Source organism: Electrophorus electricus, chromosome 4 (genome assembly GCF_041902795.1).
Source record: "Electrophorus electricus isolate QZ-2024a chromosome 4, ASM4190279v1, whole genome shotgun sequence".
In the NCBI taxonomy this organism is placed as follows: Eukaryota; Metazoa; Chordata; class Actinopteri; order Gymnotiformes; family Gymnotidae; genus Electrophorus; species Electrophorus electricus.
In genome coordinates, this window is record NC_137500.1 from 8,434,169 (window position 1) to 8,446,203 (window position 12,035).

The 12,035-nt window shown below is 41.8% G+C and overlaps 1 protein-coding gene and 2 non-coding genes across 3 annotated transcripts; all 3 read right to left on the bottom strand.

Annotated features, from left to right (window-relative positions):
* Window positions 1-7,383: 7,383 nt before the first annotated feature.
* Window positions 7,384-12,005, bottom strand: zgc:114188 (40S ribosomal protein S17-like). The gene is made up of 5 exons (XM_027001006.2): window positions 11,875-12,005; window positions 10,877-11,028; window positions 10,437-10,542; window positions 7,946-8,011; window positions 7,384-7,504 (listed from the first exon to the last, which is right to left on the bottom strand). Exons 1-5 carry the CDS (start codon window positions 11,875-11,877, stop codon window positions 7,427-7,429), a joined length of 405 nt encoding a protein of 134 aa, XP_026856807.1. The 5' UTR covers window positions 11,878-12,005; the 3' UTR covers window positions 7,384-7,426.
* On the bottom strand, window positions 7,773-7,901 carry LOC113571886 (small nucleolar RNA SNORA71). Its single transcript, XR_003410037.2, has one exon. It is a non-coding gene; the product is annotated as a small nucleolar RNA SNORA71 (small nucleolar RNA).
* LOC113571885 (small nucleolar RNA SNORA71) lies at window positions 8,310-8,438 on the bottom strand. The gene has a single exon (XR_003410036.1). It is a non-coding gene; the product is annotated as a small nucleolar RNA SNORA71 (small nucleolar RNA).
* Window positions 12,006-12,035: the final 30 nt, after the last annotated feature.

The window sequence follows — 12,035 nt, forward strand, 5'->3', positions numbered from 1 at the left end:
AGTGAAAATTTGAAGGGAAAAACCTGAACGCATGAGAGGCAAGGGATAATAAGTACAGAGGTTTCTAGACAGATGTGTGGCATGTATAGAAGCAGGCGTAGTTAAGCAAACCAAGTTGACCTCAGTTTTGGAGATGGCAAGATGACGAGGATTTTGTTCTCAGTAAATGAGTTTGCAATCTGGATATAGTTTTTGTACAGTGTTGATCCTCTTGTACTCTCATTATAAGAATTTCATGTTTATATTTTTTCCATTGCATAGTTGTTACTAATTCATAAGCATCTTTGACAACAGTGTTTTCAATAGATTGTACCAGGTTCTAGTTTCTAGATGGTCAGTAGATATTTATGTATTTATTTGTTTTTGAAGGGAAAGTAAGCAAAAGTAACATGTTTGAATCAGGAGTTTTGCTTTTGCCAGACAGCGAGGAATGCATTTTGTTGATCTCATTTAGTTATTTTAATTTTTTTATTTTATTTATTTGTGTGTCTGTGTTTAAGGATTTGGGGAAAAATGGGATATAATTTCTGAAAATGTATTTTAGCAGATGGAGGGAAAAAAAGTAAACCAGTGCTTCCAAGAGTGCTAGTTTAATTGCACACACACACACACACACTTTCCCTTTCACCACTATGTAGCACAGTTGTGATCAGGATCATAACCCTGGACCTATCAAGGCGAAAATAAACTTAAAATTAAACACTTAATGGAAATCATCTCCCAATTCACTGTTCTGCACTAAAACATCATAACATGGCTTAGGCTTTTTGCCCAACAGGGATTTTTGTCTTAAGAGGCACTATTACTAGTGGTAAGGAAGAAATCGATGTGCTCATTTCAGTCCTTGGAGCATCTAACTCAAAAGTAGGTTTATTTTAATTCCTGCTTCCAATAGACTAGAAATCAGGGCCAATAAAACTTAACTACTTGGATGGATAACCACTGTCAAACAAGAGGCATTCTAGATTTATTAATTTATATATACAGTTCTGAAAAAAATGAGATACCACTACAAAATGATCGGTTTCTGTACTTTTACAATTGATGGGTATGTGTTTGACAAGGCTGAGCAGTTTTGTTTCATTCTATAAACTACTGGCAACATTTCTTCCAAATTTCAGATAAAAATATTGCATTTTAGAGCATGTTTTTTAATGAAAATGACTAATGGTCAAAATAACAACAGTTACAGAAATCTCAGACCACAAATAATGCAAAGAAAATAAGCTCATTTTCATTTATAAACAACACAGTGCTGATATTTCAACTTGGGACGAGTCAAGAAATCAATATTTGGTGGAATAACCCTGATTTTTATGCGTCTTGTCATGCTTTCCACCAGTCTTTCACATTGCTGTTGGGTAACTTTTCACCACTCCTAGCACAGAAATTCCAGGATTTCCGCTTTGTTTGATGGCTTGTGACCATCCACCTTCCTCTTGATCACATTCCAGAGGTTTTCAATGGGATTGAGGTCTGGAGATTGGGCTGGCCATGATAGGGTCTTGATCTGGTGGTCCCTCATCCACACTTTGATTGTCCTGTTGAAAAAACCAATCATCAGAATTGGGGAGCATTGTCAGAGCAGAAGGAAGCAAGTTTTCTTCCAGCACAGTTTTGTAAGTGGCTTGATTCATGTGTTCTTCACAAAGATAAATCTGCTCAATTTTAGCCTTGCTGAAACACCCCCAGATTATCAACGATCCTGCACCAAATTTCACAGTGGGTGCAAGACACTGGCTTGTAGGCCTCTCCAGGTCTCCATCTAACCATTACATGACCAGGTGTTGGACAAAGCTGAAAATTGCACTCACCAGAGAAGATGACCTTACTCCAGTCCTCTATGGTCCAATCCTTATGTTCTTTCGCAAACTTCAGTCTGGTTCTTCTTTGCTTCTCATTGATGAAGGGCTTTTTTCTAGCTTTGCACAACTTCAGCCCTGCCTCCAGAAACCTGTTTCGAACCGTCCTCGCTGTGCATTTCACTCCAGCTGCTGCATGCCATTTTTTTGTAGATCACTTTATGTCATCTTATGGTTGTTGAATGACATTCGATTGAGGTGGCGATCATCACGGTCCGTAGAGAGTCGTTTTCGACCTCTGCCAGTCTGTAGCTGCTGTTGTTCCATGTGTTTGCTGCTTGACCTTGTTCTTATGAACCAGTTTTTGAAATGTTCAAGATGGAAGCAACCTGACGCTCACTGTATCCCTCTGCTAGTAAAGCTACAATTGAACCCTTCTTTTCCTCATTAGGAACCTTTCTTTTCAACTCTTTTGGCATGGTCTGTAGCTGTACACTTACTTTTTGGGTAGTCCTAGCACTGCTTTTCCCATCCAGCTGGTTCTATAACAAGAGAATAGTGATGACAGCAGCAGTGTTTTTTCTTCTGTTGCTCTTTAGTATTCCAGACGCCGCCATTCATCTGGATGGATTAGTCTCAATCCGTGCCGATAGAGACAATGCGCTCTCCGGCAAAACACGTGGCGGAGAAGTATGCATTTATATCAATGAGTCCTGGTGTAAAAACTCTGTGCTTGTCCTTAAGTACTGCTCACCGCTGGTGGAGTTTGCTATTGTCAGATGCAGACCTTTTTATTTACCACAGGAATTCACCTCCATGTTTATAATCGCGCTGTACATTCCACCCAGCGCAAACACACGAGAGGCTCTCCAGGAGCTGTATGGAGCGATTAGTGAACTGCAGAACGTTCATCCAGACGGACTGTTTATTGTCGCCGGAGACTTCAACCACGCAAATCTCAAGTCAGTACTGCCTAAATTCCATCAACATGTGAACTTTGCAACGAGAGGAGCGAACGCGCTGGATCTCGTTTACACAAACATTTCCCGTGCGTACTGGGCGGAGCCCCGCCCCCACCTCAGATACTCTGATCACATGTCTGTAATGTTGATTCCTGCATATAGACCAATCGTCAGACGCTCGAAACCGCTTCTGAAGCAGGTGAGAACTTGGCCAGCAGGAGCCATCTCTGCTCTTCAGGACTGTTTTGAGCAGACGACTTGGATCACATTCAAGGAGGCTGCTACTGATGCTGGCACTGTTAATCTGGAAGAGTATACAGCATCAGTGACTGGCTACATCAGCAAGTGCATTGATGATGTTACTGTCTCCAAGACCATCACCACACGCCCCAACCAGAAGCCATGGATGCCTGCTGAGGTGCGCATGCTACTGAGGACCCGTGACAGCCTTCAGAACAGGTGACGGAGAGGCTCTCAGGAAAACAAGAGCCAAACTGTCACGTGCGATCAGGGAAGCAAAGCGTGCACACGCACAGAGGATCCATGGACACTTCAAAGACACTGGTGACACACGGTGCATGTGGGAGGGCATTCAGGCCATTACTAACTACAGGAAAACATCACCTTCCTGTGACAGTGATGCCACCCTCCCAGATGCACTGAATGACTTCTATGCACGGTTTGAAGCGCAGAACAACGTTGCAGCAGAAAAGTCCATCCCTCCGCAAAATGACCAAGTGCTGTGCCTCACGGCGGCTGATGTGAGGTGTACTCTGCGTGGAGTTAACCTACAGAAAGCTGCTGGGCCAGACAACATCCCGGGTCGTGTGCTCAGAGAATGTGCTGACCAGCTTGTAGATGTCCTGACAGACATCTTCAATATCTCTCTGAGCTGCACCGTGGTCCCAACATGCTTCAAGACCACCACCATCGTCCCCGTGCCTAAGAAGCCCACGGTGTCGTGTCTCAACGACTACCGTCCCATCGCAATCGCATCCATTATCATGAAGTGCTTCGAGAGACTCGTCATGAGACACATCAAGAGCCAGCTTCCCCCTTCTCTGGACCCTCTGCAGTTCGCGTACCGCCCCAACCACTCTACAGATGATGCCATCTCTACCACACTTCATCTGGCACTCACACATCTGGAAAAAAAGGGCACCTATGTAAGAATGCTGTTCATAGACTTCATTTCAGCATTCAACACCATTGTTCCTCAGCATCTGATTGGAAAGTTGAGCTTACTGGGCTTGAACACCTCCATCTGCAACTGGATGCTGGATTTCTTGATTGGTAGACCTCAGTCCAGATAGGGAGCAGCACTTCCAACACCACCACATTGAGTACTGGTGCTCCCCCGGGCACTATACTCAGCCCTCTGCTGTTCACACTGCTGACTCATGACTGTGCAGCAATGCACAGTTCGAATCACATCATCAAGTTCGCTCATGACACGACCGTGGTGGGTCTCATCAACAAAGACAGCGAGTCAGCATACAGAGAGGAGGTGCAAGGTCAACAACCTGTATCTGAATGTTGACAAGAAAAAAGAAACGGTTGTTAACTTGAGGAGAGCAAGGCGAGAGCACTCCCCGCTTGCCATCAACGGCTCCTCAGTGGAGATCGTCAAGAACATCAAGTTCCTTGGTGTTCACATAGCGGAGAACCTCACCTGGACCCTGAACACCAGTTCCATCACCAAGAGAGCCCAGCAACGTATTTAGTTCCTTCAGAAGCTGAGGGAAGCCCATCTCCCATCACCCATCCTCACTACCTTCTACAGAGGTACTGTAGAGAGCATCCTGAGCAGCTGCATCATTACCTGGTTTGGGAACTGCACCGCCTTTGACCACAAGACCCTCCAAAGAATAGTGAGAAGAGCTGAGAAGACCATTGGGGTCTCTCTTCCCTCCATCACGAACAGCTACATAACACGCTGCATCCGGAAAGCCACCAACATCGTGAAAGACCCCACACACCCCTCACATGAACTGTTCACCCTTTGGCCATCTGGAAGAAGGTACCGCAGCATCCAGTCCCGCACCTCCAGACTGTGCAACAGCTTCTTCCCAGAAGCCATTAGACTCCTGAACTCTGGCTAACTCCAATTCCAATTCAGATTCCAAAATGGGCACTTGTATACATGCTTATACACAGTCACACACACACACACACACACACACACACATACGTAAGTACATACATACATAATTACACACTCACATATTGTTTTGCATCGGACTAGTACTGAAGTCAAACCTCACACAAAAAATATGCACTCCTGTTGCAGTCTTGCACATCTTCCTACTTGCTGCTAGAGTACTGTACTAAACCAGCACTGTACTCTGAACTGTTCTGGCTGCTACCGGTGACTGCTATGTTCAGGGTAGCATGTCACTGATTGCTGTTCACAACTCACTTTACATATGCCCAGTATTGTGTACTGTACTAAATTGCACTGTCTACTCATTTTGTATTTGTCCTGCCCTGTATTTATTATTGTTTATTTAATGACATTTTGCACTATATTGGACTGTTTGCACTTGTAGCATGTTGTCTGTTGCACTGTTGTTTTTATGTTGCACCATGGTCCTGGAGGAACATTGTCTCGTTTTTGTTGTGTACTTGTATATAGCTGAAATGACAATAAAACCTCTTGAACTTGAACTAGAATAGGGTTTTGTTAAGATCACCTATCCAGCATCTCATTAAGTAGAATGAGGTGTGTCGGTGAAGTATTTCAACAAACACTTGCATGGAACGGCTGCTGTACATGTGGAGATGCTGATTTAAGAAAAAATTGAGTTACCCTACATATTGTGGAATATCATTAAAGGTCCAGCATTTGTCCACATTTAATAATTACAGAAAAACTTTAACATTACCATTTATTCCACTTTTCAAAGGAAAATCCATTAGTTGCACTTGATGGGTTCCATGGTACATTGTAGTTTAGTCCTGGTTGATACTGTATAAATATCACAATGTTTCCGAAGTGAATCATAATAGCTAGATATTTTAAGATAACAAAACCATGCTTCCTATACTGATATTGTATACCCAAAAGATGTCTTGCCTGTGTTACATAGCTTGTTTGAATTGTTTATTTCTCATAACACACGATCATGGTTCTACCAAGGAAAGCCTTACATACACTATAATGCAAAAAGTATTCACTCATCCATTCAAAAAATACAATTCAGGTGTTCCAGTCACTTCCATGGCAAGAGGTGTATAAAACCAAGCAACCAAGCACCTAGGCATGCAGACTGCTTCTACAAACATTTGTGAAAGAGTGGGTCGCTTTCAGGAGCTCAGTGAATTCCAGCGTGGCACTGATGGGATGCCACCTGTGCAAAAAGCCCAGTCTTAATTTCCTCGCTACTAAATATTCCAGTCAACTGTCAGCAGTATTATAACAATTCGGAAAAAATTGGGAACAACAGCAAAGCACCACAAAGTGATAGGCTGCATAAAATGACAGAGCAGGGTCAGTGGATACTGAGGCACATAGTACGCAGAGGATGCCAACTTTCTGCAATCACTACAGACCTCCAATCTTCTTGTGGCCTACAGATTAGCACAAGAACAGTGTGTAGAGCTTCATAAAATGGGTTTCCATGTCCAAGCAGCTGCATTAAGGCTTGTATCTCCAAGTGCAATGCAAAGCATCGGATGCAGTGGTGTAAAGCACACCACCACTGGACACTAGAGCAGTGGAGACGTGTTCTCTGGAGTGATGAATCACGCTTCTGTCTGGCAACCCAATGGACGAGTCCGAGTTTGGCGGTTGCCAGGAGAACGGTACGTGTTTGACTGCATTGTGCCCTTAGTTCTAATGAAAGGATCTGTTAATGCTTCAGCATACCAACAGATTTTGGACAATTTAATTCTCCCAACTTTATGGGAAGAGTTTGGGGATGGCCCCTTCCTGTTCCAACATGACTATGCACCAGTGCACAAAGCAAGGGCCATAAAAACATGAACGGGTTTGGTGTGGAAGAACCAGAAGTCCAGACCTCAACGCGACAACACCTTTGGGATGAATTAGAGTGGAGACTATAAGCCAGGGCTTCTCATCCAACATCAGTGTCTGACCTCACAAATGCAGTTCTGGAAGAATGGTCATAAAAACCCATAAACACACTCCTAAGCCCTGTGGAAAGCCTTCAAAGAAGAATTGAAGCTGTTATAGCTGCAAAGGGTGGCCTGACATCATATTATCCCAAACTTAATCCATAAGGTTTGTCACTCAAATTCATATGCGTGCAAAGGGAGACGAGCAAATACTTTTGGCAATATAGTGCATATTGCACTCATTTGTGGAAACAAATTTTTTTTTGGAACCAGTCAATTTTACCATTGGAATAACATTTAAAATTGCCAAATGTTTTTTTAAAATAATCAAATTAAGTGAAACCAATACTGGCAATATAAACAGTACACTATAATAGTGCTTGATAGTACTTTATTGTTATTTAGAATATGATTTTGGTCCAGAATTCATATGTCCAAAATCAGAACCTCACTAAGACTTCTTCAGAGCTTAACTTCAAAATTAAGGCTAATTATCTTTGATAACCAACACCACACTTAGAGAAAGACCCCTAAAACAATAATTCAAGTTTTCAGCAGTTTTATTACCAGATATATTACAAACATCTAGACTCCTCGTGGAGTCTTGAAGTTCATGCCGACTGTTGGTTGGGTGACCTGCAGGTTGGACAGACTGCCAAAATCCTGAGGAACACAAAGGAGTCTGTAAGGCACAACTCTTTCAAATGAGTCATTAAATAACCAGAAGAATCAATTACTTAAATACACCTGCCATAAAGCGTAATCTCAGGCATGACCTGAATGTTAAAAAGGCCAGGTCATCTTAAACATTTTAATTACATAAATAAACATTAGTGCTCAATTGTAAAATGAGCTAAATAAAATTAAATACACTTGGAAAAAGGTATTCATCCATATCCACACCAAAATGCCAAACACTGCATGGGAGGACTGTCTGAAAGATACAGGGTTTGTCAAGAACATGGTTGTCTAGCAAACACGGGAAAGACTTTCAATTTTCTCTTCCTGCATTGTCAGTGACCTGGCAACCAGACATGCCACAGTCCCATTCGATACAGGGTTTCACAGTAAGCACTTTAGCTCATAAACTGTAATTAAACATACCAGAAGCTTGAGCATTTCCTTGGTGTCAGGATCCACCTCAATGATCTCCTGGTCCAGGGCAGAAACCTGTCAAGAGAAATACAGTTATAGCCCTAAGACCATCCTTTTTCAACAGCTCCCCGATACACCGATCCCCAATTAGGACAGATTAGACTAGATGGTCAAGTATGAATGTTTGCTATTCAATTCTACATTTCACACTGATACACAAATTGGGCTCAGTCTCCTTGTCTATTCAAATGCACATACATCTCTCATGCTGAGTGTGGAAGAAGCTTTTGTTGCCATAATAGTCATATTCAGCACACAAACTCGGCTGTGAATAAATTAATGTTTTAAACATACTACTTGAATATATGTTAGATGTCTGAAAAAATACAGGGTTTGACAGGAACAAGCAGTCCTGCAAACACGGGGAAGGTTTTCAGTTTTCTCTCCCTGTAGTATCAATGACCTGGCAACCAGACATACCATAGTCACTGTCAATACAGGGGTGTTGACTTCCTTTATTAGCCATGATACGAATCTAATTACCAAGTACTGGAAGCCATTTCAAACAAAACCTTTTCTCCAAATCCATGCTTTCACATTTACCACATACTGTGTTCATTTCCCAAGTCTAAAATTTTATGTAGTTTAGAAGACTCTCAAAAATGAACACTAATATATAATGCTATACAGTTCCACTTTGAACCTAAATTTATAAATATTTTAAGCAGCATGGCTAGGCCATAAGTTAATCAAATTGAATACAATTATTACATACAATGCATAATTTAAATTATACATCCTATATCTTAAAATTGCTTAAACAAGTAAATGAGAAGTTTAAAGACATGATAAAATACTACTCATCAGAAATGGGTCAATATCAGCAAGAAATGCTGGAGTGGATATGGGGAGAAAAACCTTTACGCAGTGCAATACAGCAGTGCACGGCAAGTCATGTGGTAACAGCTGGATTAGTCTGAGCACAGTTTATACACACCACTGTAGAGTTTTCTTTACATTAACAAAAAACAACTTATGTTCAAAGGCAAATATGCATGGACTTGCACATGTGATTACTTGCATTACTATCATTTTGATAACTCAGTGAGGGGGAACAGGATATCTGCCTTCTAGTGAGAGTTTTTGGTCAAGACAACACGATCTTTTCACTGTTCACCACCATGGACACCCAACAGTGATTGATCTGCTAATCCCTTCTTTAAAAAAACCCCAAAAAACCCAAACAAAAACCCACCACCAAACAAAAAAGCCAAAACAATGTTTCCAGGTTGGCTGTGAATTAAAGGAACTACTTTAGTCCCACAGAGCTAATACCAAATAAAAACACACCACCACATCCTAAAAATAAATGAATAAAAACAAAATGTCAGATATCAAACAGGTCTGTGCTGACTGACTTCAACTGGAGTAAGTGGAAAATTGTGTAAATGTCTTTTTTTTTTTTTTGGTCAAAACATTTATTTATAGGAACAGTTCTGCCAAAAATGTTGATATTGCAAAGTCTAAAGGAAAAACAATTAACATTACTTGTATATAAGGCCAATTATTGCACAAACTTTTATTCACTTTTTTATTACCAATTAGTCTTGTTTCTCATACATTCTCTCTGTACATGCCCTGCTAAAAAGGATTGATTGTGGGGAACATAATACTGTAGGACAGCCAGAGATGTGTCAATGCAACTTAAACAGCTGCATTTATTATTTTCTACTTCATAAACACTGCCCAGTTAAACTTGGTTAATTACGATTAGTTATGTACTAGCCGTTCAGACCGGACAGAATAAATCATGTACTACCCAAAACATGCAATTTTATCATGTGAAAACACAACAACAAAAATTTTTGGACTGAGAATGGACTGACCAACTTCACTTAACAGTATGAGAGGTTTCAATTAAAATTATTTGCTAGATGATACAGGATAATACTGCCAGGGTTTATACAGTAAATTGTTTATATTACTAGACATTAGTTCCTACAGAATAACATCCACATGCTCGAAGACACTAACGGATGTGCTCAGCATGCGGAGAGGACTGTTGACTGGCCAGCCTCATCTCCATGCAAGTCAACCCAGACCAACTGGCCATAAAGGCCATCAACCTCACACACAACAAATCAGAGTGAAGGACTTAAGGGCTGTTTATATAGAACCTCAACTAAATGGATAAGAGAATGTGTGGCTACTTCAAGTCATCAAGGATCTACGGTTGAAGCTGACAGGCAGACCACAAAGATGCAACACACATTGCACCTGCTGCATACTTTAAAACCGAAACAATCATGTCTCCTAACACTACGCAGCTCACGTGCCACTGTCGGTTACTCATTCTCTGGAGCAGAAAGGAGATGACAAGTTCACTTAAAGGAATAAGAAAAGCGAGCTCTCGGAGGCCAGAGTAAGGGATAACGATCTCAAATCTCCTCGAGAAAGTCAGACTACAGAACAGCAGGCAGTGACTGAGGCCTAAACGTACCTCTGGGACATAGTTATCCCTCCTTTCTCTCTCTTCCTCCTGCAGCTTGATGGAAATGCCTCTGACAGGTCCTCTCTGGATGCGCTTCATCAAATGGGTCACATACCTGCAAAGGCACCGCACAACACCATCAGTATGCAGGGTTGGACAGGGACAACACAGTTTACAATTTTTTTTTTTTAGGTGGATAACTGCTAAACTGGACAGTTTTCACTTTGAAAATGACCTACGCGTTGAGTTTTGCCCTGGTGCAATTCTTCTAAGTCAACTTCACACTTTTACACCACTTTATCAAACAGCCTAGGTTGTTCTTCCAAACCGTCCCTGGCCTTTAACTCATACAAAGCACCAGATGCGCGAGTACATCTTAAAACCTGGTCCAGCACCAGCACCGCTGTGCCAGTCTCTACATGAGCTGTGGGTTACTGGGATTCAGTTACCCAGCAATTTTGTTGCGGAGCTTCTTGCTGGGAATGATGGCTATCTCCTCGCACACGCGTTTGTTGGTGTGGAAGTCATTGCCCAGGCGGGTGTAGTACTTCTCAATGATGACCCGAGCGGCCTTCTTCACCGTCTTGGTCCTGACTCGTCCCTACACGCAGAAAAGCAGACCGATTAGTAGTATGGAGGCAGCTTGATGTTTTTTTTTTAAATGTCGTACAGGAACACCCGAGCTTTGGCATGTGCCAAGCACACAACTCCAGGGGATCTCCGCTGTTAACTGTTCCATTAGTAGAGCGCTTTCAAAAACATTTTACAGCACTTAACTGAAGGACGTACGATTTTAAAAGACCTAAAGTAAACTATAACGGGTGCGTTTCGGACCTTTCTCCACGTATTGTCAACAACCTTGTAACCATTCTGCTGTTTGAAAATGGGGATTGAGAAAGTACAGCTAGCTATCGTCTTCGGTGATTTTCTTTAGAGGACACATCTTAGCTACCCAGCCAATGACATCTGTAAATAATTGAAGTGGGACTTTAAAGTTTACAAAAAGATTCCCATTATTGCAACCAGCACATAACGACTACGCTAGCTAGCTAGCTATTCAAATAGCTAACGTTCCGGTTTCCACTGTCATGTGAAGTATTCGCGAAATATAAAGTAACTAAAATGTCCTCCATGCAAGTCTGTCACAGCTGATGACACGTGCAACAATTTAAAACTCTGCGTTAATTATCTGTACAATACTATACAGTCTGAGTCCCGACCATTTCCCCTGAAGCATTAGAAAGCTACCGTCGTACAAAATGCCCTGTCGCGCTTTAGCTGAAAGTTAGCTTTATTTACCTCGAACTAATAAAAATAAATAAATACTTGCATATCCGTAAACAAATACAATTGTAGTAAACAACTACAGGTTTACTCATGCCCTACGATGTGCATAAAACGAGGATGAGATCAGATTTTTGCGATAGTAAAAAATTCTAGCACCCACCATGTTGGATCAGGCTAGTCGAAGAGAGGCTGAAAGGGCTCTACCGGAGGTTTAAGGTACAGAACGGAAACATGAAACGCCCTGTTCTGCCCCCTTCTGGCGTGGAGGAACGCTAAGAACAAGGACCGTTTATCTACTTTAGTTTGTTAGGCTCCTATCCA